Source organism: Canis lupus, chromosome 5, assembly GCF_048164855.1.
Source record: "Canis lupus baileyi chromosome 5, mCanLup2.hap1, whole genome shotgun sequence".
Taxonomy (NCBI): domain Eukaryota; kingdom Metazoa; phylum Chordata; class Mammalia; order Carnivora; family Canidae; genus Canis; species Canis lupus.
The window spans coordinates 72,936,801-72,964,003 of NC_132842.1; the positions used below are offsets into that span (position 1 = coordinate 72,936,801).

At 45.2% G+C, this 27,203-nt stretch overlaps 1 protein-coding gene across 3 annotated transcripts; it reads left to right on the top strand.

Annotated features, from left to right (window-relative positions):
• Positions 1–2,374: 2,374 nt before the first annotated feature.
• On the top strand, positions 2,375–23,629 carry PTAFR (platelet activating factor receptor). Of its 3 annotated transcripts, none has more exons than XM_072827549.1 (3): positions 2,375–2,915; positions 11,118–11,276; positions 21,608–23,629. In XM_072827549.1, the coding sequence occupies exon 3, from the start codon at positions 21,647–21,649 to the stop codon at positions 22,676–22,678; it is 1,032 nt and encodes a 343-aa protein (XP_072683650.1). In that variant the 5' UTR covers positions 2,375–2,915; positions 11,118–11,276; positions 21,608–21,646; the 3' UTR covers positions 22,679–23,629. The 3 variants fall into 3 exon arrangements, with proteins under 3 accessions (XP_072683650.1, XP_072683651.1, XP_072683649.1); XM_072827550.1 differs by having other exon boundaries at positions 11,136–11,276; XM_072827548.1 differs by lacking the exon at positions 11,118–11,276 and having other exon boundaries at positions 2,377–2,915.
• The last annotated feature ends 3,574 nt before the right edge of the window (positions 23,630–27,203 follow it).

Below are 27,203 nucleotides of genomic sequence, written 5' to 3' on the forward strand. Positions count from 1 at the left end.
TAGCATATGTAAAGCAATTACATAGGGTACAATGGCCTGAAACACAGTAAATGCCCACCACGTGTTCAATAGCATTGTGATTATTATAGTTAGCACTTTTATTATTCCTTGCACGCATTGCTCTTGAGTACCTTTCCACTGTGTTCTTCTGTGTGTATGAATTTTTACTTTTTTTTTTTGTCCTTTATTCTGAAATATTCACAGATTCATGGGAAGTTGCAAAAATGGTACACTGAGGGGACACCTGGAGCATGCGACTCTTGATCCTGGGGTTGTGAGTTCAAGCCCCATGGTAGATGTAGAGATTACTTAAAAGAAAAAAAAAAAAAGATAGTACACAGAGGTCACAAGTACCCTTACATAGTTTCCTCCAAGGCTAGATTACACACGCACACACACACACACACACACACACACCACCAGACAGCATTATGTCCTGATTGGCAATTTAGACTCAGATTTAGATATATTTCAAAGTAGAACTGACTGAATTTGCTAACAGAATGGATGTGGGTGTGACAGGAAGGAGGAGTAAAATGTTGATAATGTCTGCCTACCTAACCTGTTTATTGATCATCTTAAAAGAGGTACTGAAACACATTTACTACGAGAGCATGTGTAAAGGACTATTGGAAAACAGGCTAAGCTGAATAGTACTGGATTTAAGACAAGTGTCCTTGGAGTTTGTGGTCAAATGAGACCAGTGGGTCCTGGAGATCCCTCCAGGCTGGTAGCTCTCATGGAGTGTGGTGGCTGGAGGATGGCTGAGAAGGTGAAGCCAATTTAGGGAAAGAGGATCCGAGTTAGGGAGCAGAACTAGGACCTCAGCTTTTCAGTTTGTGCCTAGGGCCCTCAAGACTCAAGATGCCTCTAAGGGACCTGGGAAGGGATGACGAGTCTGACCCTCTTCAAAGTCTGTAACTGGAGGCCTGGGTCACAAGCTGAGATGTGAGGAGAGTGTGTGTGGTGGGTGAGCATGGAAAGCTGAGAGTGAATGGGCAGGAGGAAGGAGGTGACGGGGTGGATGTGAGTCAGGGGTAACAGATTTGGGCACCTGAGTGTGTGAGTGTACATGTGAGTGGAGGGACATGATTGTGGGTGGAGGGATGTGATTGTGAGCAAGTGTCTTTGCATAATAGTGTGCACTGAGTGTACATGACTGTGCAGGGGTCATCTGTGTAAGAGGTGCGAGCATGTCTGCCTGTGGGCGATGAGGGTGGAGCTGGGGCAGGAGCAGAACGTTGGTCTAGTTTTTCAGGGCTGAGGCGCATGTTAAAAGTGATTCGGGGACACCTGGGTGGCTCACTCAGTTAGGTGGACACCTGACTCTTGATCTCAGCTCGGGTCTTGATCTCAGAGGTGTGAGTTCAAGCTCAGTGTTGGGCTCCAGGCTGGGCATGGAGCCTACTTAAAAAAAAAGAGGGGGGGATATGCCCTTTGAGATCCATTTTTGGCAGTAGTGGGGTCCCATTCAGCAGGACGAGGCTAGCCCAGGCACGCAGGGCAGAGCTGAGGGTGGACCCTGAGCCGGGGAGTCAGGAGCCTCTGCTCTTCCCTGGCTCTGCTTCCTACCCACCTCCCTTTGGGCCCTGCTAGACCCACACCCCTCTCTGTGTAGAAGGGTGTTGGACTGGCCGATAGATGAACACCCTGCTTCCTAGGCAGTGACCACCACAGCGCGTGGTGCTTAATACATGTTTACTCACTGAATGAGTGAGTAAATGGACCAGAAGCTGGGGCAGGGAGCTCCTGCCCATGGGCTACTGTTTTTGTTTTTGTTTTTGTTTTAATTATTATTATTATTTATTATTTATTATTTTTATTTTATTTTATTTATTTTTATTTTTTTAATTATTATTTTTAAAGATTTTATTTATTTATTCATGAGAGACACACAGAGAGAGGCAGAGACACAGGCAGAGGGAGAAGCAGGCTCCATGCAGGGGTCCTGGGTCCCCAGGATCAGGCCCTGGGCTGCAGGCGACGCTAAACCGCTGCGCCACCCGGACGCCCCATCAAGCTTCCACCCCTTGGCTTTCTCCCACCCACAGGCTCACACGCGCTCACTCCGGGTCACTAACTCACCTGCGTCCACCCATCCCTCGCTCACACCCACGGGCCGCTCCTGGGGGCCCCGACACCCGCTGTGTCCCGCAGGCCCCGCAGCAGCAGCACCGCCACCACGGTGTCCCCCAGGGCTCTCGGCCTCGGTGCTCCTGGGTGACCAGTGACACCCTGACCACAGCAGCTCTTCCGACCTCCTCCTTCCCATCCTTCTCGAGGCCGGGCTGGCCCTCCCGCCCCTCCCTCTCTCCCTTTCTCTCATCCCCCCTCCCAGGCCCACGCGGAGACACACAGACACACGCACACCAGGCACACACTCACCGCCTCATCGTCTCTGCTAATTCCCCTATCCCTGGCCTCGTGTGTCCTCATTGCCCTCATGCTCTGTCTGTGTTTACATCTGTCCGTCCTGCTCTGCCTTTCCCCCTCCAGCTCCCGCAGTTCTCCGACCGCCCCTGCCTCTCATTCTCCCTTTCTCGGTCATTCATTGCTCTTCTCTCTGCCTCGCCCTCCTGCTCAGCGTCTCTCTCTCCGGAGCGGGCGCTCGCACTCCGCTTCCTCTCTGATCCCAGCTCCCCGGCACCCTGGCCTCGGCCCACGCCCCACCGGCCGGCTCAGTGAGAGCCCCGCGAGCTGTGGTCAGGGCCCGGTGACCCCGCTTGGAGGTTCCTGTGCCACCCGTTGGAGGAGCCCCAGGGTCACAGCATTTCCTCCCCAGGGGTGACTTGGCAGTGGTGTGCTCTTGTTTCCTCACTTCTGCAATTTCCAGAGAGCTCAGGGGCTGTGTCCGCAGACAGACACTCTGATCCTGCTGCTGCAGCCCGGCGGCTGATCAGCCTTCTGTGATACAGGTAAGGGGGGGCCCCCAGCCCTGGCTGGGTCGGGGGGGTGGCATGTGACAATGTCCTCAGGAGACCACGGTCATGCCCTTCGCTTGCACCTGAGCAAATGGGTAGTTCGGTCCTTAAGGGACTGTTTTGGCACCTTCCTCAGGCCCAGAGTCTTGTGTTCAGAAAGGATTCCTCGTGACCACACTTGTCAGGAAAGCCAGCTACCCTCTTCAGTTGTCTGAGGCCAAGGCCATGCTAAAGTGACCCCAGAGACCTTACTGGGAGCTGATGATGGTGATGAGATCTAGATCTCAGGGAGCTAAATGCCATCTGCCTGACGAGCTGCACATAGTCTCTTGGCCAAGTTATGCTCCCTCACTGCAGCTCAATTTCCTGGATTGGCAAATGAGGATAATTCTGTTCCCCCAGCGGGACTGTAGGGAGAAGTACAGGGTCTGGTCCAGAGCTGGGTCCTTAGGAACTCATGAGATTGCAGGTGTTCCTGGGGGATGATGAAGATAACCAGGTTATTGGTACAAAGGGCCTGGCTCATAACTGGTTTCCCCCAGCGGGTCCCAGGGGTGAGGGACAGGCCGCAAGCTGGTCTCCCCTTTCCTTTGCTGGCTGGAGGTTCAGATGAACCAAGGTTGCTGTCCAGACACTTGCTAAATCCGTGAAGGATTAGGAAGGCAGCAGAGTCTCTCCAAAAGCATTTGGGCAACTCTGATTTAGCTCTATGTCAACATGCAGCTGTGTTCTAGGTACTCGGAGTGTGTGTGTGTGTGTGTGTGTGTTCAGGAGGTGCTGGGGAGCAAAAGAAAGAGATGTCCCTGCCTTTAGGTACTGACAATCCAGCCAAAGAAAGAAGTCTACTCTGGACATGAGGAAATGGCCCTGGGCCAGAGGCTGGACACCCAGAATTTTGATTTGAGCTCTTGTTTATAGGCTGGGACCTTGGCAACTCAGGAGCCTCACTTTCCTCCTTTGTAGATTAGGGTTTAAAGTACTGACGTTTGGGTTTGTGGGGGAGGATGAAGTAACAGGCTGGGTGGGAAAATGCTTTGTCAGTAGAGTGAACCAATGTGTACTACTGGCCCTGTAGTCCTTACTGTAAACGCCTTACAGATGAGGAATTGGTCTCATTCATTTTTTTCTCCTTACCCTTAGCACGGTGTTTGGTGAGCAGTATAATCTTAGAATATGAATTGAATAGATGGATGGTAAAGTAATAGGTTGTACTTAAAAGAGAATGGACAGCAAGCCAGAGGCCTAGCATCTGGTCCCAGTTCTGCCCCTGATCCTGTTGTCACCTTGGGCAAATCGCTTCTCTTCCCTGGGCCTCATTTCCCCATCTGTCCAATGAAGGTTTGGGTATGGGATTATCATCTATGGCGTTAATGACAAAATTTGCCTCCAGAACTGAGGTCCTGCTCCTGATTGGTATTGGAGTGGGAGGAGGTGTGATGAGAGGCTGAGATCCTGTCTGTTTCTCCTTTTACAGGAGATTTTTATAGAGGGACCCCTCCTCCCCACCCTAGGCCTGTGAACAAGGTCATGTTGAGAAGGAGGTGCTCTTCTTGGTCAGTGGCAACCCCTCCTTTCTCCCCCACCCCCCATAAGAGTTGGGGCTCCACTCCCATCCCTACCCCCATAAGAGTTGACCCAGTAGGGGGCATCGGCTTAACTATAGGGTGGGAGCACTCCCTGACTGGTCCTGGGGGAGTGTGTCTGGGTTGGGAGTGGAGCCCATTCCCAGAAGGGCAAATGCTGGGTCCCCAGTACAGCCACTTCTCTGCCCAGCCACCATTGGGTTCTTTGGCAGCAGGGTGTGTGGGGAGAATTGCCTCTGCTGTATCTGTGTGTGCATGTGTGTCATGGTTGTGTAGGCCGTACTGGGGCTTTGGCTCTAGCTATAGTCACATGTGCCTGGAACATGACCAACCTGCAGGAGGGTATGGTACAGCCCAGCAGTTCCCAGAAACAGAATCATCAGCCAAACCCACTGGGAGGTTGGTATACCTTTCTTCCCTTGTGTCTTCAGCCAAAGAGGATCCAAAGCCAGACTCTGTGTGTGTGTGTGAGAGAGAGAGAGAGAGACAGAGACAGAGAGAGTGTATATGTGAGAGAGAGAGGATATGTGGGGGGAAGGACCACCACTCAACAGCCCCTTTCCACCCCTTTAGTTCTGTAGGAGGGGGGCCCTTAGGGCCTGGTTTTGGTGCTGAGCTCAGTTGGCTGATGGGAGAAGCATGTCAAACATTTGTGTAGTGCCCTTTATACTTTATAAAGTCCATTTCTATTTCCCGAGTGATTTGCTGTTGACAAACCCTTTATCACTCCTACTCATCTTATTTTCTTTTTAAAGCAATGCTAATGCCTCTGTGCACCCTGCCCCCCACTCCCCATCCGGATTTTTCTGATACAGATCACAAGACACTCAGTGAGGTTCTTCCTCAGACTCTGGGAAGAGACTCACTGGCTCCAAGTGGTGGGGAGCATGGTTGAGATCACAGTCCGATCCAAGTCCTGTAATTTCTTTTCAGCTACCCCTGGTTGCAGCTAGTTTGGTATATGGCTAATTTATTTACTCACTCATTCATTCATTCAACAAACATTTTCTGAGGGGTTAGGAGGAGCTCACAGTTACTGAGCAATAACCACTTGCATAGATTGCTTCAATTCTGCTCTTACAGCCACCTGGTGAGGAAGGTTTTGTTATCCCCATTTTGCACTTGAAGAAAGCCAAAGAGCTTTCTGAGAGCCAAAGACCTAAAGACCTTTCTGAGAGCCAAAGCCTGAGAGCCAAAGAGCAGCTAAGGGGGCACCTGGGTGGCTCAGTGGTTGAGCATCTGCCTTTAGCTCAGGTGGTGATCCTGGGGTCCCAGGATCGAGTCCCTGCAGGGAGCCTGCTTCTCCCTCTGCTGTGTCTCTGCCTCTCTTTCTGCATCTCTCATGAATAAATAAATAAAACCTTTAAAAACAAAACAAAAAACCAAAGAGCAGCTAGGGAAGAGCAGAGCTCTATGTGGATCATGTTCTGTGTGACCCCAAGGTCTGTGCCCTGTACCCTATGTTTTCCATTGGGTCAGCCTCTGGGTACCCAGGGGACACAAGCAGTTCACAGGAGTTTCCAGTCTGGAAGACGTGGTCCTCTGGTGTGATTCCTGGTATAACAGAGGGTATGCCCAATGCTAGGAAGCTCGCAGGAAGAAGTGCCTCTCCACTCCCTCCTCCCTGCCCTGGCCTATTTCCCAGAATCAAGGAGGAGGGAGGAAGATTCATAGATACCATCTGGGTATTTGGGAGCCAAGAGTAAAGACCCAGACCAGGTTCAGGATCCCCCACCTCCATAGGAATGTCCTAGATCACCTGAGCAGAGACCGCGTCTCATCAGTGCAATATATATTCCTGGAGTCCGGGAAGGGCCCTCTGTGAGAAGGGAAATCTGGTACCCAGGCCACTCTCACCTCAAAGGCCTTGTCACGGACCTCTCCCAGACAAGGAATTCCATTTATCCACCCACAAATGTACCCGGCATGGTGTGGACTCCCTGAACTAGAAACTGTGGGGAGCCCAGGGCAGAACTCCCCAGAGGTCAAGATACTTGCTCCCTCAGTTTCCCCCTCAAATGTCTCCACTTCTTGGAGAAATGGTAGTGAAAGGAATCTTTAAAGAGTATGGCCAGCATGGCCAGGCCAGGGCCCAAATGTCAAGTGGTAGGGGAGGTCAGAATAGGAGTAACTCATTTACTGAGCATCTACTACGTGCCAAGCACTTTAGACGTTCACCTGCCTTCAACCTCAGGGCTATCCTGTGAGGTCAATGTTGATATTATTCTCATTTTATACACAGGAAAAATAGGACTCACAGAAGAGAAATGATTAAACTGTCGTGTTTGGGAGGCCTCAGGAAATCTAAGGGCTGGGAGTGGCTAAGGCTGATGAGGGACAGTGTGACTCTGTGTGTGTGTGTTTATCTATTAGTAAATATTTCTCTCTCTTTTTTTTTTTTTTTTTTTAGAGAGAGAGAGAGAGCACACGTGCATGCATGCATGTGAGGGAGGGGAGGGGCAGAGAGACAGGAAGAGGGAGAATCCCAAACAGGCTCCTTGTGGGGTTTGATCTCACGACCCTGAGATCATGACCTGAGCCCAAATCAACAGTTGGAGACTTACCCAACTGAGTCATCCAGGCACCTCTGTTAGTAAGTATTTCCTGAGTGTTTGCTGTGGAGGAGGTCCTGTTGTGCATGCTGGTGAAATACCAGAAGCCTTGAACCCAGGGAACTCCCAACCCAAAGGAAAAAGAAACCAGTGTGATGTGTTGTGTTATGGAATCACGACTCCCTCTCAGAGAAGTCAGACAAGGTGCCAACATTCCTTGAACTTTGATTATGGATGAGGCATTTTCTATTTAATCCTTACAACAACCCTATGAAGTAGGTAGTTTAAAATAAAGTTTTAAAAAATAAGAGATCTTTTAAAGATTTTATTTATTAGAGAGGCAGAGAGAGAAGCAGGCTCTCTGCAGGAAGCCTGATGTGGGACTCGATCCAGGGACTCCAGGATCACGCCCTGAGCCAAAGCAGATGCTCAACCTCTGAGCCACCCAGGCGTCCCAGTATTATTATTTTTGTAGATGAATAAACAGAGGCCCATTGGGGGTTAATTAATGATCTTGGGTAAGGATTGACTGATGGCATTTTGCCAACTGTCACCAGCTACCGTAAAAAGATGTGACTGGTTTCCAGAAACTTTCAGAGCTCATGATACAGCTGGAAGCCTAATGTAGGTGGCTTCAGCCTGGCGTGAGCTCAATGTGAGCAGTTGCAATGATGGTGGTGCTATTTTGAGAAACATTTGATCTGATCTAATTAGGAGATTGGATTTCCTCTAGATACAGTTTTTTAGAGCTGTTGATTGTGAATACCTTGAATTGTGCCAAGCTCTTTATTCACATTATTCATCGAATATTCATACCACTCTGGGGAGATACGTGCTTGGAATACCCTCACTGCATTCACAGGAGAAGGACCTGAGGCTTAGAGAGTGATGTGCCTGGCAATGGTCACAAGCTAGGACAGGACAGAGGCAGATTTTGAACCCAGGTTTGTCTGACCAGAGTCGTGGTCTTAACCACTATTCTTTCTAAACACTTGGTATTCTTTATCTCACTGAATGCTCACAAAAGCTCCCTGTGTTATAGTCCCCATTTTATACATGAGCCCCAGAGAGGGTCAACAGTTTTACCAAAGTTGCACAGTAGTAGGTCTTAAAAGGCTGAGCCCTGTGATTCTAAGAACATACAATGTACTTTCAAATCTACCATGACGGGATCCCTGGGTGGCGCAGTGGTTTAGCGCCTGCCTTTGGCCCAGGGTGCGATCCTGGAGACCCGGGATCGAATCCCACATCGGGCTCCCGGTGCATGGAGCCTGTTTCTCCCTCTGCCTGTGTCTCTGCCTCTCTCGCTCTCTCTCTCTGTGTGTGACTATCATAAATAAATAAAAATTAAAAAAAAAAAAACAAAAAAACAAAAAACAAATCTACCATGACTTGGTAGATTAATTCCCATTAAGAATTTTTTTTATGTGGTAAAAAAACACATGACATAAATTTCCCTTCTTAACAGTTTTTAAAAAAAAGATTTCATTTATTTATTTGAGAGATAGCATGAGCAGAGAGAGGGGCAGAGTGAGAGGGAGGAGCAGGATCCCCACCGAGCAGGGGTCCAGAATGCGGGGCTCCATCTGAGGACTCTGGGATCATGACCTGAACCAAAGGCAGATGCTTAACTGACTGAGCCACCCAGATGCCCCTCTTCTTAACAATTTTTAAGTACACATTACAGTATTGTTAACTCTATGCATGTTGTTGTACAGCAGGTCTCTAGAACTTTTCCATCTTGCCTGATTGAAACTCTGTACCCATTTAACAATTCTGTTTCTCCTTCTCCAATTTCCTGACAACCACCATTCTACCTTCCATTTCTATGAGTTTGATTACTTTAGATACTTTATATACTTGGAATCATTCAGATTCTGCCTCTTGGTAATTGGCTTATTTCACTTAATGGTATCTTCAAATATCTTCAAGTTTCATCCATGCTATAGCATATGACAGGATTTCCTTCCTTTTAAAGGCCACATAGTATTCCATTATACGTACATACCACACGTAGTTTATCCATTCACCTGCTGTTGGATGTTTGGGTCACTTCCACCTCTTAGTATTTTTTTTATTTTTTAATTTTTATTATTTATTTATTTATTTATTCATTTATATTTTATTAATTTATTCATGACAGACACAGAGAGAGGGAGGCAGAGACACAGACAGAGGGAGAAGCAGGCTCCATGCAGGGAGCCTGACGTGGGACTTGATCCTCAGTCTCCAGGATCACACCCCTGGCCAAAGGTGGTGCTAAACCGTTTGGCCACCGGGGCTGCCCGGTATTTTTTTTTTTTTTTTAGATTTCATTTATTGATTCATCAGAGATACACAGAGAGAGGCAGAGACATAGGCAGAGGGCGAAGCAGGCTCCCTGTTCGGGATCCCTAGGTAGGACTCGATCCCAGGACCCCAGGATCCTGACCTGAGCTGAAGGTACATGCTCAACCACTCAGGCACCCCTCCACCTCTTGGTATTGTGAATAGTGCTGCTATGAACATGTGTGTGCAAATATTTCTTCAAGATCTGGTTTTCAATTATTTTGGAAGTATATCCAGAAGAGAGATTTCTGGATCATCTGGTAGTTCTATTTTTAATTTTCTGAGGAAATTCTGTACTATTTTCCGCAGTGATGGTGTCATTTTATATTCCCACCAATGGTGCACAAAGGTTACAATTTCTCCATCCTTACTAATACTTGATGTTTTCTGCCTTTTTGATAGTGACCATTCTACCGACTGAGAAGTGCTATGTCATTGTGGTTCTGACTTGCATTTCCCTGATGATAAGTGGCCTTGCACATCTTTTCATGTGCTTACCTGCTATTTGTGTATCTTCTTTGGAGAAATCCATTGAAGTCTTTTGCCCATTTTAAAATCAATTATTATTATTTTGTTGTGGTGGTGGTTATTGTGTTATAAGAGTTCTTCGTATCTTCTGGATAGTAACCTCTTATCTAGGATATGGTTTGCAAATGTTCTCTCCCTTTGTCTAGGGTGCCTTTACCCCTGTTGACTGTTTCTTTTGCCACAGATGTTTTAAAGTTTGATGTAGCCCCATACGTCTATTTTTGCTTTTGTTTCTTATATTCCTAGTCTCACATCCAAGAAATTATTGCTCATTCCAGTGTTATGTAGCTTTCCCCCTGGGTTTCCTCATAGGAGTTTTACATGTTCAGGTCTTAGGTTTAGATCTTTAATCCATTTTGAGTTAATTTTTGTGTATAGTATAAGAGAGGGTCCAGCTTCATTCTTTTGTGTGTGCATATCCAGTTTTTCCCTCAGCACTTGTGGGAGAGGCTCCTCTTTCCCCATTGTGTAGTCTTGGCACTCTTGTCAAAGATCATTTGACCATATGTGTGAGGATTTATTTCTGGGCTCTCTGTTCTGTTCCACTGGTATATATATCACTCTATGTCAAGACCATCCTGGGATCCCTGGGTGGCGCAGCGGTTTGGCGCCTGCCTTTGGCCCAGGGCGCGATCCTGGAGACCCGGGATCGAATCCCACATCGGGCTCCCGGTGCATGGAGCCTGCTTCTCCCTCTGCCTATGTCTCTGCCTCTCTCTCTCTCTGTGACTATCATAAATAAATAAAAATTAAAAAAAAAAGACCATCCTGTTTTGATTATTGTGCTTTGTAATATGTTTTGAAATCATGAAGTATGAGGCCTCCAGCTTTGTTTTTCTTTCTCAAGATTGTTTGGACTCTTTGGAGTCCTTTGAGATGAGATGCCATCTGAATTTTAAGATTGTGTTTGCTGTTTCTGCAAAAAATGTCACTGTGATTTTGGTAGAGCATTGAATCTGTAGATGGCTTCAGGTAGTATGGGTCTTGTAACAGCACTAAGTCTTCTGGCCCATGAGTGAGGACATCTGTCCATTTATCTGTGTCTTCTGTAATTCCTTGTAGCAATGCTTTGTAGTTTAGAGTGTACAAGTCATTTGCCTTCTCGGTTAAGTTTATTCCCAGTATTTTATTCTTTTTGATGCCATTATAAATGGGATTGTATTCCTAATTTCTTTTTTGACCCATTTTTATTTATTTTTTAAAAGATTTTATCTATTTATTAGAGAGAGAGTGTGAGCAGGAGGAGGGGCAGAGGGATAAGCAGACTCCCTGCTGAGCACGGAGCCCAACTCAGGCCTCTATCCCAGGACCCTGAGATCGTGACCTGAACTGAAGTCAGCCGCTGAACTGTCTGAGCCACCCAGGTACCCCTCTTTGACCCATTTTTCAATTTTTGTTTTGCCAATGAGGAAACAGAGTCTCAGAGTCATGGGGTGAGTTTAATGTTTGAACCAGAATTTGATTCCAGCTCCGGGGCTCCCTGGTAGGAGAGATATGGACGCAGAGCAGCCCCGCCCCTCCTTTCCCGATCCGTTTCTGTTCTCGGGTCATAGGATAGGTAGGTCTGTGAGTGGCTAAGTTGGCCAATGAGTGGTTTGCTTCCAGCAAGGGCCATGGCTTGGTTTAGGAGATAGGATGGGTCTTGGAGTTCAAAATCCCATCTGCCACTTCTTAGCTGTGTGACTGTGGACAAGTCTATTCCCATCTCTAACCTCACTTTCTTCTCCGGAAAAAAATGAACATTTTGTAAAACTCACCTCACAAGGCTGCCTTGAGGACGAAATGTATTCATGGGGAAGTAGTGTCTGTATATTTAATCTGGTACCCTGAGCTTAGGTAGGATGGCTGCGACTCCCCTCCTGTCGTGCTCTACCCACAAGGCAAGGATGTTTTTGGATCCATGTGTAAATGTCCACTTGGAGCCAGTGTCCCTCCCACACCCAACTTCTAGCCTGAGCTGTGCTGGTGCCTCCAGGCTTGCAGCAATTACAAGCAGCTACTGGTGCATGAGATCTGCATGAACTTGAATGTGAGTCACCATATTTATAGCTTATAAATTTATAGCTTATTTATTTATAGCTTATAAATATTTAGACATTTGTACTTTAAAAAATGCATTTATTTATTTATTTGAGAGAGAGAGAGAGAGCATGCATGAGAGCTCTTGTGGGTGTGGGGAAGGGCAGGAGGAGAGGGAAAGAAGCCGACTCCTTGCTGAACACAGAGCCCTACAGGATGGGGGGGTGGCGTATGGGGAGGACAATCCCATGATTCACGGATCATGACCGGAGTGAAAATTAAGAGACAGATGCTCAACCAACTGAGCTACTCTGGTGCCCTGACATTTGTACTTTTGACCCCTAATGGCCCTACAAATGCTAGGAGCTAGTCTGACTGGCAAACCCAACTTCCCAACCCATTGCCTGCACTGGGGAAGTAACCAGCACATACTTCCTTTTGCCCAGATTCAGGTGGTCCCTCCCCTTTGACTATTCAGCTGAGGATGAGAGTTCAGGTTCTCTAGGGGCATGATGTTCCCAGACAGTATGGGAATGGTAGGGGGTTGGGACTGAATGCTATGCAGGGTAGAGGATGCGATATCCAGATAGCAGAATTCTTCTGTTTTCAGGGATATTTATGGCTTCCCTCACCTACCCCTAGTTGAGAGCTGGGCCTGGGCTGCTGCCCAGACTTGAGGCATCAGAGAATTATGCCCTCATGTAAGATTGATTGTTCTTAGTTGCTGCTGCCTTCTTTCCCTCCAAATGCCCATTCCCTTCCTGACCTGTTGAAATATTTGTTGGCATTAGCCTAAGGCTCTGTCTGGAGCTGACAGAGAAGTCAGTATGTGGGTTAGAGCCCCTGGGACAGTGGTGACCATAGTCACCTCCGCTGACTTCATGTGGTTGAGCCGATGGGGGAGGGAGGCCTGGCCGTTTTGACCCCTTGGGATGCTTATTTTTGGAATCACTGTTAGAATTGTAAAATTTTGCAAATGAAGAAACTGTGTGACTGTGTACAAGTTTATTGCTCAAGGTCACACAGCAAGTAAATGGCAGAGCCAGGTATGAACCCAGGTCTTTCTGACTCTAGAAAGGGATTGTTCTCCCCATCCTACTGTGCCTCCCCCGGAGGGACTGCACATGTTTCCTTCATGCCAGTTTCTATTGAATAGTCATCAGGGGCTTGGTCATTCATTCCTTCAGTACCCAATATCTGACACAGGGGATAAAGAGATGAAAAAGATCTAGTCCCTGCCCTCCAGAATCTCCTGGCTGGTGAGGAAATGGCCATTGAAATCAATACTTATAACACATTGTATCAGGTACTATACTGGGGAATGTCCCCGGTACCACACTGACACAGAGAAGAAGGCAACTCATTCTGCCTGAGGCAATCAGGGAGGCATCCTAGAGTCAGCATATTGGGTCTTAAGGAAGGAAGATTGGGAGTTTGCTAGGCAAAGCAATAGGCAAAAGGGCTCTCAGTAGGGTTGTAGCAAGTGTGGGAAGGCACAGATGTTTGAGAAGAAATGGAGTTTTTATTATTTGCTTATTGTTTATTTTGGGGCTTTTTTTTTTTTTTTTTTTTTTTTTTACTTATTTGAGAGAGTGAGCGAGAAAGAGAGAACACAAACAGGGAGGGGCAGAGAGAAAGGGAGAAGCAGGCTGTCTGCTGAGCAGAGAGCCTGATGCTGGGGCTCAATCCCAGGACCCTGAAATCATCACCTGAGCCAAAGGCAGTTACTTAACAGACTGAACCACCCAGGTGCCCCGGAAATGGAGTTTTTAGAGAAACAGCAGGAAATTCAGTGTGGCTGGAATACAGGGCAAGTAGTAAAAGAGGCTGAAGGCAGATGAGGTGTGAAAGGAGCTTGGATTTGATCCTGCGCAAGGGAGCCACGGAGGGTGATTGATTAGATACAAGACCTAGGAAGAGGCCTTGAAGCTTACGCTATATTGGCCTCATGGCAAATCTTCCTCTGGTTTTGTTTGTAAGTCACCTCCTCTGAGAAGCCTTCCCTGGTCACTCTATTTAAAGCAGCACCTTACCCAAGCTTTGTCATGTCACTATTTTTATTTCTTTTTATTGAATTCATTACAATTTGGAATTATTGTGTTCTTTGATCTCTCTGTATCTGTTTTCCCTGACTAGAGTGTAAGCTCTTCAAGAACAGGAGTCTTGCCTATTTTGTTCCTGCAGCATCCGCAACAAAGTGCCCAGCTCCCAACAGTATATATCAATAACTGTAGAGTGAATGGATGGACATGTTCTCTGCCCTCCAGTAGCTACCATCTAGTATGGCAGGACACACAAGCAATTTCCATGGTATAAGAAGCTATAAGCTATGGGAGCTCAGACAATGAGGACTTAGCCACATCTAGGGGCAGAAAACAGGGTGTGGAAGAGGCAGGGAGGCTTAGGAGGAACAAGCTGTAGGGAAAGAGGCAGGGGCAGTCTTAAAGAGTGATCAGTAGGTAGCCAGGCAGAGCAAAGAGAAGCATGAACAAAGGCATGGAGATTTGAGCCCCCAGACTCAGAAGAGACTCTGCTGGGTACATTTTGGGTGATGTCAAAGGGTTCCACTGGGTGTCAAAGGGACAATTGGGTGCTAAATTCATGATGAAGGCTAAGGGAGTGGGAATCACATGAAGACCAGGATCTGGGAAGACAGCAGAGATAGGAAGAGCCAGGGTGACAGGTACTAGAGGCATCTAGGGCAAGGTTTTGGGCAAAAGCTGGGGTCCCACCCGAGACTGATTATGGCCCTATATCTGGAAGGAAGAGGCCTCCACTGGGCTTCCTGTAGGGGCCATGTGGACTGGAGAGTCTCCAGGGCCAAGCCGACCTGATTACACATTGTTAGAGGTTGGGTTCACAGGGAAGCTGATTTTGAAACGGAGATTAGCATGCAGGAATGTTTTTCCTGAAATGTTTTAAAGCAAAGTCAAGATACTGTGTAAATCTACCTACAAATACTTCACTAATGAATTAAAACATAAAAATATAGAACCACAATATCATTATCATAGTGAAGACAGGATCATAATAGTTCCAGGCAGAGCCATATTAGAATCTGAGGCAAAAGGAACAATTTGCAATACTGATTTTGATGTTTTTAAGATACTGCATTAAAATATTATTTATCTTGATTACTGAGGTTTTCAACACTCCCTTATATTTTACAGTTAGGTGAATGCCTCCACAAGCCTTACCTCAGTTCTGGTCCTGGTGGGAAGACTCTCTCAACAGGCCTGGACAGGCATGGCACAGCAGGACAGGGCCCAAGGAGACAACCTGGGTGGAATCCTCTGGCTGTAGAAAGACTTTCCAGGGGAGAGTTGCCCCCACCCTACTAAGCTGGATCCTACACCCAAGAAGAGGAAGGGACTTATTTAGGGGTGGGATTGAGTGGTAGGGATGGGTGGGACGTGTCTTTTCTCCAAAGACCCGGAGTGAGCACGACACACTGCTCAGCGTGGGCTGCCTCCTCACCTCTCTGAGGTCCCAGAAACAGGGTCCCCCAAGGCATGAGGGTCCAGCAGGAGAAAGAAACAAGGCCAGTCCCAGAAGAATGGGGCGTCTTGGGCTCAAACAAAAGGTGAGGTGGAGGGCTGAGATAGCGGAGCTGCAATTTTATGTATTTTTTATTTAAGATTTTAATTTTAATTCCATTGTAGTAAACATCCAGTGTTATATTTGTTTCAGGTGTACAATATAGTGACTCAACAACTCTACATTACTCGGCGCTCATCATGATAAGTGTACTCTTAATCCCCATCACCTATTTCACCCAGCCTCCTTCCCACCTCCCCTCTGGTAACCACCAGCTGGTGCTCTACAGTTGAGAGTCTGTCTCTTGGTTTGTCTCTCTTTCTCTTTTTTCTTCCTCTTGTAGAGCAGTGGGTTTAAAATCTTCTGGTCTTAGAACCTCTCTTTTATATTTTTAAACATTATTGAGGGCCCCAGAGAACTTTTGTTTATGTGGGTTATAGCCAATCAGAATTTTCCATATTCAAAATGAAAACTAAGACTTTCGAAAAACTTTTGTTTTTAAATACAAAACCCAGTAACAAGCCCATTCCATGTTAACACAGATAACATTTTTAGCAAAAATTAGCTAACAATTTCAAAACATAAATAACTCATGAATAAATAAAATCTTAAGAAAAAAGAAAAAAAAAACAAAACATAAATAATTTAGAGTGGCCTTAATTTACATTTTTGTTTGCAAATCTCTTTAATGATGGTTTAATAGAAGACAGCTAGATTCTCATACCTGCTCCTGCATTTAATCTATCGTGATATGTTGTTTTGATTGGAGTATATGAGGAAAATCTGTAGTGGGAGGGATATTTTCACTTGACCTTAGTCAAAAGGCCGAGGAGCGATGTGGGGGGGATATTTTAATGTCTTTTTCAGATAATTGATGATGCTCTTCTTTGATACTATATCAAATCTCCACAAATGGTAGTTTCTTAAAAGTCAGTTGCAATATGGAACCTGAATCATATCAATGAACTTTCTGTAATCTGTTGCACAGCAATATATTGATCTGTCTCGCCCTTTGATTATTTTACCTATGCATAATTTTGAAACATTTTTCCCTCATTTGGAAAATATTGGTTCACCAAGTTATGCAGGTTTTCCAAACACAGACCTTTGACTAAATGATTTTTTAAAAATTACATTCATCTCCACCAATCTTATCAGAAAAGTCTTTAAGGAATAGGAAGCTGTCAAACTCAGACTGGCAGATACAATTTTTTCTGAAGATACTATTTTTCTCCAAAGTTTGAATTTTATGCTTGGCCACCAAGACTATTGTTTGTGTTCCTTGAAGTGATGGTTCTTTGTTCATATTTGAGCAGATATGACACCCAAGTCTGAAATACCATAACTGGTCCGTAATTTTTTCAAGTGATAACAATCATCCTCAGAGAAGTTCAATTCAGGACTCAGTTGCTTAAGCGCTTTTCCTGAAGACAAAACACTGACTACAGTGTTTAGAAGTATTGCGTGCATATTTCCAATTTTGACACCCAGAATATTAAAAAGACGTGTACTCAAGATTTAATAAAAATCAATAATGTCCTTGCTTTATCAAGGAAATTGGCTTTATTTATTTGCACTAAGTAGTGCGCAGCTGTGAAAAATAAAGCTCCTACTCCCTTTTGGTGCTGCTGCCTTGATATGTGCTAAGAAGCCAGCCGTTTTGTTCACTCCGTACCATCAGTACAAATATCAACACAGTGAAAAGGGCAAATAATGTCTTGATATTATTAGAACAATAGTTTTGACTTCATGGATCCCTTAGAAGTTCTCAGAGATATTCCTCTCTCCTCCCTCGTCTCTGTGGACCACCTTTTGAGAATAATTACTCTAGAGCTTTGGGATCAGATGGCAGGACCACATTTAGGAGTGGAAAAGAGGGATCCCTGGGTGGTGCAGCGGTTTGGCGCCTGCCTTTGGCCCAGGGCGCGATCCTGGAGACCCGGGATCGAATCCCACATCGGGCTCCCGGTGCATGGAGCCTGCTTCTCCCTCTGCCTGTGTCTCTGCCTTTCTCTCTCTCTCTGTGACTATCATAAATAAATAAAAATTAAAAACAAAACAAAAAAAAGGAGTGGAAAAGATCCTGGCTAAGTAGAAGTTAGCAATTTTGCTGCCGGGGAAGCAACATAAAACTACGTAATTCAAATCAGCCACAATGAAAATCCACAAATTGTAATCCACAATATGACTTGAGGCTGAGTTCTTTGTTTTTAAAGGAATCACCATTATTTATTGGAATAATGAAACCTACATGTATTTAATTTAGCATAGATAATAAACCACAGCCACACTAAATGGGGCAAAGCACATTTTCTCAATCATCAAAATTCGAATTAGAGCCAATAGTTTCTTAGTTTCTTTCTTTCTTTTTTTTTTTGAATTGATGTATAGTTGATAGACAATGTTACATTAGTTTTGGGTGTACAACATAGAGATTTGACAACTGTGTTATGCTGTACTCACAAGTGTAACTTATCTGTCACCATACACCGCTATTATAGTCCCATTTGACTCTATGTGCTGTACCTTTCATCCCTGTGACTTAGTCATGCCATGACTGGAAGCCCAGCCCTCTCACTCCCCCTCACCCATACTGCCCATACCTCCACCCCCGTCCCTCTGGCAACCAGACCATCGCTTGTTCTCTTTATTTATGGGTCTGTTTCCACTTTGAGAGACAGTTGTTTCTTTAAACTCACCTGTAAGTATCTATAGGCTTCTTCTTCTCTACTCCAGAGATGGTTGTAATCAACAAGGCTTATTACCCATTCCTTTATTGGTTCATGGTGCTGGGAATAGTGTTGAATAATCAGACAAGGCCCTCATTCTCCTGGAGCTCACAGTCAAGTGGGAGAGTCTTATGAATCATACAAACATAAATAGGATCACAAATGTGCTAGGATTTACAAAGGACAGGGAGCTTTGAAGTGGGACCTGACCTGAACTGGTGAAGACCTCTTTGAAGAAGTGAAATTCAGTTAAGGTCTGAAGCATGAGTTAGAATGGCCAGGTGGAAGTGGGGTGTGGTTAGGAAAGAGGGTTCGAAGCATTGGCACAGATGTATGCTTGCCGGTTGAGGCAGGAAAGGTCTGAGCATGTTTGGAGACCCACCTGGGAGGTCCATTTTGACTGGCCTCTGGTGGGAAGATAGCAGATGAGTATGAAATGGCAGCTAGACGTCAGGGCGAGGATCTTCTTGCTTCAATCCTGGACCCATGCAGATCCCTCTGCCTGGAACACTCTTCCTCTCTCAGATCTCTGAGGAAATATGTCACTTATTTTTTAAGGATATCTTTTTGTATGCTCCATATCAGCACTCCCTTTTCTTTACATTGCAACTATGTTTGTTTACATTGCTTTTGTCCATCGGCCTCATGAGGCTGTCAGTTCCTGTGTGCTGGCCTGTTCGGTCATGGTCACCCCAGATCCCCTGTGCTTAGTGGTGGGCCTGACATACAATTGGTGCTCAGAAATCGCTGTTGGCTTAATGTGTGAATGAACTGATGCACATAGAGCTGGATTTGAGATTCTGACTCCATCTCTTAACAGCTGTGTGACTTGAACAATCACATAAACACCCTCTATTGTTTCCTATTCTGTAAAATGGGGTTTTACTTCCTATCTCAAAGGGCTTTTATGAGATCCAAATGAGGTAGTGCACGTGGAAACATCTAGCAGGGTGTCTGGCTCCGAAGTAGCATCTTACTCCCAATTCTGTTTTCTTTTCACTGTTCTGTGGTGTATGGTGAGCCTTGGGCCTTGCTTAACCCCATCTGGGCCTCCTGCCCTCTCCTCCCCCACCCCACCTGCAATGCAAACATCAGAGAGGCTTTCAGGCTTCTGTGCTGGCAACACAGTGGAAGGAACAAGAGAGGAGGGAGCAAACCGGTTCTGATGGAGAGTGGATGGTGGTAAAGATGCTGTTGAAAATGGGCCAGACTTTGGCTGGTGGGATTATGGTTAATTTCATCTTCCTTAAAATATATTTATATGTTTATATATTTATAATATGATATAAATATATATTTATAATATAAATTTATATATAGTTTATGGGAGAATCTTTTTTTAATTAACTTTTGAGAGAGAGGGAGCACATGAGCAGGAAAGGGAGAGAGAGAGAGAGAGAATCCCAAGCAGGCTCTACGCCCAGCACAGAGCCTGACTTGGGGCTCAATCTCACAACCCTGAGATCATGACCTGAGCCAAAATCAAGAGTCGGACACTTAACCACCTGAGCCACCCAGGTACCCCTTTAATATGCTTTTAAAAAGACTTTTTGTTTTGAAATAATTTTAGGCCTTCAAAGAAGTTGCAGAATAGTATGAGGAGTGCATGTGTGGGCTTCACTTCATATTCCCTAATGTTAACAATTTACCAAACGATAATACAATGATCGAAACCAGAAAATGAACATTGATATGATATTATTTTACTTATAGACCTTATTTGACCAGTTTTTCCACTAACGATCTTTTTCTGTTCTTGGATACAATCTAGGATCCCACATGGTATTAAGTTGTCAACATTTCTTTAATATCCTCTGATCTATGGCAGTTCCTCTGTGTTTCCTTACTCACTACCTTGATACTTTTGAACAGTCATTTTATACAATGTCCCACAATTTGGGTCTGTCTGATGTTTTCTCATGATTAAATTGAGATTATGCAATTTGGGCAAGATTTGGGCAAGAAAACCACAAAAATGATATTATATTCTTTTCAGTGCACCATTATCAAGTGTACCTGATGTTGATATATGTCCTACTAATGATGGATGCATCTTAATCATTTAAGTATTATCTGAGTTTCTCCACTGTCTACTTTTCTTCATCTTCATCTTTTTCTTTTTTTTAAAGATTTTATTTTTAAGTAATCTCTACACACAACATGGGGCTCAAACTCACAACCTAAGATCAAGAGTCACATGCTCCACTAACTGAGCCAGCACCTATACTTTACTTTTTCATTAGTCTTTTTCCTTTTAATTATTAAAGCAATAAATGCTTCTAAAAAATTAAAACAAAGGAAGAATAGAATAAGTAACTTCTCATGAAGCCCATCTCAGCTTCCCAAAGGTTACTTACCACTGTGCACTCTTTAGATTATATCCTTCTAGATAATTTTCTAGATGTCATATACACACATATAATGGGCACACCAATTTTTAAAATTTTGTTTTACTTAACAATATTATCTGGGGATAACTTTCCATGTCAGTACAAGAATGAGATACAACTCATTCTTTCTAATGACTGGCTAGTATTTCATCTTTGGGTCACCCTAATATAATTCTTTGTATTTTCCAGATTTTGTATGAGCACATAAATAATAACTATTATTATTTATATATAAATATATATTTAATATTGAAATTTAATATTTATATATAACTATAATATCAAATTTAAATTTTAATTGAATTTAAATTTAATATAAAAGTATTATATGCTTATATATAATAACAATTATTATTGTTATTTTAAGTAAATTATTATTTTTTTAAGTAAATATTATATGCTTATATATAATAATAACAATTATTATTATTATTTTAAGTAAATTCTGTCCCCAGTGTGGGGCTCAAACCCACTGACCCCAAGATCAAGAGTCACATGCTTTATTGACTAAGCCAGACAGGCATCCCCATAAATTATTTTTTAATATAGAACATTTACCATCAAAATTTGCATTTCAAATTCCATCAATAGAAAAATATTGAAAAGTTGTTAGAAAATTTAAAACTTTTAATATAAAATTTCACGTTTTATCATCAGAAATAGATGATGTAAAACCTTAAGTCAAAAATTAGCCAAAGAATGAAGAGATCTGTTTTAAAATGGAATAAGAAAAAAGAAACTGAATTGCCATTGATTTCATTGATTTTTAATTGATTTATTAAATTTTATTAATTTATTAAATTAAATTGATTTGAATTTTGAATTTTGAATTGAATTTAATTGATTTTTAAATAAAAAACACCATTATTTTATGTAGGGAAAGCATACTGCCAATTAATTGGAAGATACTGCCAATCTTAGAATTTTTAAAATGTGCAAAATGAGGGTCTTAGAACTGATTAAAATGAGATATGTCCTTTTTGATCCTTCATTAACCAGAATTCCTGTGTGGTCTTCCAGGCTTGGGCAGGATTCTACGACCAGCTGCCCCTTCCAAGCATGGCAATGGCAAATGATTCCTCTCACGTGGACTCTGAGTTCCGCTATACCCTCTTCCCGATTGTTTACAGCATCATCTTTGTGCTGGGGGTAGTTGCCAACAGCTATGTGCTGTGGGTCTTTGCCTGCCTGTACCCTTCCAAGAAACTCAATGAGATAAAGATCTTCATGGTGAACCTCACCATGGCTGACCTGCTCTTCTTGGTGACCCTGCCCCTGTGGATCATCTACTACCACAACCAGGGCAACTGGATTCTCCCCAGTTTCCTCTGCAACCTGGCTGGCTGCTTCTTCTTCATCAACACCTACTGCTCAGTGGCCTTCCTGGCTGTCATCACTTACAACCGCTTCCAGGCAGTGACCCGGCCCATCAAGACAGCTCAGGCCACCACCCGCAAGCGTGGTTTCTTGGTGTCCCTGGTCATCTGGGTGGCCATTGTGGCTGCTGCATCCTATTTCTTCATCCTGGACTCCACCAACGTAGTGCCCAGCAAGTCCGGCTCGGGCAACATCACACGCTGCTTTGAGCATTATGAGAAGGGCAGCGTGCCTGTCCTCATTGTCCACGTCTTCCTCGTGTTCGGCTTCTTCCTCGTCTTCCTCATCATCTTCTTCTGCAACGTGGTCATCATCCGCAGGCTGCTCATGCAGCCGGTGCAGCTGCAGCACAACGCGGAAGTCAAGCGCCGGGCTCTGTGGATGGTGTGCACCGTCCTGGCCGTGTTCATCGTATGCTTCGTGCCCCACCACCTAGTGCAGCTGCCCTGGACCCTGGCCGAGCTGGGCTTCCAGAGCAGCAGCTTCCACCAGGGTATCAACGATGCCCATCAGGTCACTCTCTGCCTTCTTAGCACCAATTGTGTCTTAGACCCCATCATCTACTGTTTCCTCACCAAGAAGTTTCGCAAGCACCTCACAGAAAAGTTCCATAGCATTCGTGGCAGCCGGAAGTGCTCCCGGGCTACCTCAGAGACGGGCACCGAGGTGGTCATGCCACTCAGCCAAGTCCCTGTCAAATCCCTCAAAAAATAGCCCCTGCTGGTTGGGGCCAGGCCCGGAGGCTTATCCTCCATGGACATCACAGACTGACCCGGGGGGAGGAAGAGGTCTCTGCTGTGGTCTGGGAACCTCCTCCCTGGGCACAAGTGGCCCTTTAAGTATTGAGGCTACTTCACTGAGGTGGGGGTGATGGCAGGGCCAGACTGCTGGGGAATCCAGAACTTGAATGTGCCCCGCTGGCCACCTCTGGGCACACACGTAATAACCTTGGCTAGTGACCTCATCCTGAATAGCTGAGTCTGCTAGCTCTGTGAGGAATGTCAGGGCCACGGGCAGACCTTGGGGGCAGACTCTGAGCCACCCTGTTCAGCCTACCGAGGCAGCTGCCCTGAGCCAGTAGGGCCTGAAGTTTTGGGCAACTATCTCCTTTGTCACCATAAAGGCAGACAAGGGATCTAGGGAAAGGGATACTCCTCTGGTTGTGTGGTGCTATCTCTGGGGAAGACTCTTGAGCTAGGATAGTGCCACCTTGTTTCCATTCAGAGGCACAAGATCTCTGTGACACTTCTTAGGGGACATGACTCAGTGGAACCTTTTACCACTTATCCAACAACCTGTCTTGAATGGTGCCAGAGAAGGGAAGATATGCACAGGTCAAAAGCTAGGCTGGGGACATTGTCTCCTGAGGTAAATATGGTTTTCTGCACAGGCCACGCCTCAGGCTTGGGTCAGCTCTGGGGGAGTGTGAGAGATACAACTGCCACATCCAGCTGTCTCGATGGTGAATGCTAATGGGGGGATCTACCCACTGTGGGTGGGCAGAGACCCCTCAAAGCCAAACTGGGGTCATCCAGGGCACCACGCTGCTCAGAGGCTTCCATGAGAAAGGGCACTTAGGCTGAGAAGGACCTGTGTGCAGGTGGGTCCTCCAGAGTGGGAGGAGCCTGTCAGGTCTCCTCTGTCACTTAGCTTTCTGGGGCAGGGGACGGGGGTGGGGGATTAAGGGGGTGGGGGGGAGGCAGTGGGAGGAAGGGGGTTGGGGGAAGCCTTCCTAATTTAGTTTTCAAAAGGTGAGAGAAGCAGTTATAATCCCAAGGGACAGCAGGCACTTTGACTTCTGGATGCAGAAGAAATGTGTAGCTTCTCTTGAAAATCTCTAGATGCCTCCTTGTTATTTTCGGCAAATATATTCAAATGAGTCTCCTCTCACCCTGAGCACCTGTGGTGTGAATCCGGCAGCCACAGACCCAGGGGCTTGGAGGAGACTTCCCTGGTTTCCAGAGCCCCATGCTCCTTCTGTGACATCTTCCTCCCTTCCGGCCACAATCCCTGTAAAGTGAGATCCTTGTTTCATGTCTCCTGGGCTGATTTTGATCAATGCTTCCCCGTGGGCCTGTAACCTGTTGGGTCTGGGATGGTAGCTGTAAGCTGAACTCAGCTGACGGTGACTAGGTGGGGAGTGCAGCATAATCGAGCTCTTGTGTCACACAGACTGAGGTTCGAGTCTTGGCTCCATCACCTCCTGCCGAAGGACTGTGAGCTGAATTTCCTACCTCATAGGGTTGTTAGGAGTGGTGAGTGCTGAGACAGATATCCCTTGGTCAAGGTGATTGCTCATCCCAGAGGCTCCTTTTTTTTCTGAGAATGTGTTCCCCTTAATCCTCCAAAAGGAGCGAACAGATGGGATGAGACGTGGGCATCTGGCTCTAGTTGGGCCAGTCAGGTTCTCTCTGTCAGGAATAAGCAGCCAGATTCAGGGGTGCTATTTCAGGGTCTGCAGGTCACTAACCTGAAGACAAACAAGTCTGGAGCTGTGAGTGTGTATGTGTGTCTATATGTGTGTGTCTGTCTATGTGTATGAGGTGGGGTGAGGGAGGGTGGGTCACCTGCTCAGAGAGAAGATGGAAGTGTGCAGAGCAAAGCAGAGACCAGAAACCTGGAGAGAGGAGGCCGGTGCTTCCGGGGCCTGCTGTCTTCCTCCAGGCCAGGCCTTCTCAAAGCCCAACATTTGCATTCCTTCCTTTGGGTCCTGAGAGAGTCCCTTGTCAGGATGCATTCTCTTATTTTGCTGAAGCCTATTTGAGTATCTATGACCTGCTCCTCACCTCTGAATGAGATGAATGCTTTAGATGCTAAAGCAGGTTCTTGCATTTCAGTCATTTGTGTATACTCCTCCCACACATGATTTTTCAAAAGCCATGTACCACCTGTATGTTTACTTAATAAATATTATGCTCTAAATTGAGTCACTTTTTACAACAAATCTATTTACTCAAATGTTCATCAGCTGGTGAATGGATAAAGAAGATGCGGTATATGTATACAATAGAATATGACCCAATTGTCAAAAACAATGAAATCTTGCCTTTTGCACTGATGTGGATGGAGCTAGAGGCTTTGATGCTCAATGAAATCAGTCAGAGAAAGACAAATACCATATGATTTCACTCATATGTGGAACAAAACAGATGAACATATGAGAGGGGAAAAAAGAGAGGGAAACAAACTGTAAATGACTCTTAATGACAGAAAATAAACTGAGGGTTGGTGGGGGAAGTGAGGGGAGGGATGGGCTAGATGGGGGATGGATATTAAGGAGGGTGCATGTTATGAGCACTTCATCATGATGGGTTTGTACGTAAGTGATGAATCACAGAATTCTGCACTGTATGTTAACTAACTAGAATTTAAATAAAAAGTTGAAAAGAAAAAAACTTTATTTATTTAAAAGGATGCTTTATAACTAAATTATAAGTGAAAACTAATGGCATAGAAGATGAACATAAACATAAAACATAACTATTTTTTAAAATATTTATTTATTTTGAGAGAAAGCCTGTGCGCTTGTCACATGAGCTGGAGGAGGGGCAGAGGCAGAGAGAGAGAGAGAGAGAGAGAATCTCAAGCAGACTCCATGCTGAGCATGAAGCCCCACTCGGGGCTTGATCTCATGATGCTGAGATCATGACTTGAGCTGAAATCAAGAGTTGGATACTTAACCCACTGAGCCACCCTGGCACCCCATATAAAACATAACTATTAAGATAAAAGGTTCTTTGGGCTCCTGGGTGGCTCAGTTGGTTAACAATCTGCCTTTGGCTCAGGTCATGATCCCAGGGTCCTGGGATCGAACCCTGCATTGTGCTTCCCACTCAGCAGGGACTCTGCTTTTCTCTCTGCCTCTCCTCCCTGTCAACACTCTCTCTCTCCCTCTGTCTGTATCTCTCAAATAAACAAATAAAATCTTAGAAAATAAAGATGGTGATACCAAAACCATTTAAAAAAAAAGATAAAAAAGTTCTCGGTGTTCAGTCTTCAGTCTCCTCATGTGCCCTGGTGACTAGCAGGCACACTTTAGCAAACACTGCTGTGATATATAAAGTGCGCAGGGTCTGCATTCAGTAGGCACTCAATGAAGAGTAAGTTCAGTTCGGAGGTGGTAACTTGTGATTGCCCCCTTGTTTCGCTCAGAGTGTTGCCCCAACACACAGGCCAGGGTCTCCCTCCCACCCAGGGCCCAAGAAGGCAGGAAGAACGTTTTAGGCTGTGGCCCATTCTGCAGCGCTGCTGATCTCTGCACGGCTCTGAACATAGCCATTTTTACTCCCCTGTGACCTCTGTCTGATCGTGACCTTCTCAGATTCTTTCTCTTTTCAACTCCACTCAGAACACTTCCTATAGACAGCCTTCCTGAATTCCTCCAGGGAAGGTAACTGACTTCCTGCTTTCAGCATTTTAAGGCTGGGAGGGTCCAACTTTTTAATTCTGTAAAACATTTATTATTTATTTATTTTTAAAGATTTTATTTATTTATTTGAGAGACAGTGTGTGCATGTGTGTGTGTGTGTGTGTGTGAGAGAGAGAGAGAGAGAGAGAGCAGGGGGAGGAACAGAAAGGGAGGGAGGAGAGGGAAAGAACCTCAAGCAGACTCTGTGCTGAGCATGGCATCTGACATGGGGGCTTGATCCCAAGACCCTGAGATCATGACCTGAGTGGAACCCAAAAGTTGGACCCTTAATGGACTGAGCCATCTGGGTGCCCCGGGGGCCAACTTTTTAATGTCTTAATTACTATGGTTATTGAGGTTTATCCACCTCAATGTCTGTCTCCCAGATCCCCGGGGCGATATCTTAACCATCTCTGTATCCACAATTTCTCACACGAGGTCTAGAATTGAGATCTGTCTGTCTCCAAAGCTTACTGCTTCCCCTGGGTGTAGCATCAACAGATATACTGACATATACACACACTGGTGTGGCAGGGTTTAAGGAGGCAGTTACCACCTCTAGGCCTGTACACTCTCCCACCTTGAAAGTGTACTTTTGCTTTGGTCACTTAAATGCTTGCTTAAGACGATAAAAAAAAAAAAATAGAGAAAGGGTTTAGGAGACTCTTGAGAGATACATAGGGAAGGAATTTAATGCACATTCTTACAAAGTTTTCTGTCCATATTTTAAAAGAAATGTCAGGGATTTTCAGAAGATCAGAACATGGTGGAGCAAAAAAAAAAAAAAAAAGAACATGGTGGAGCTAGGAGGGTCCAATCCCTTCATCTCAC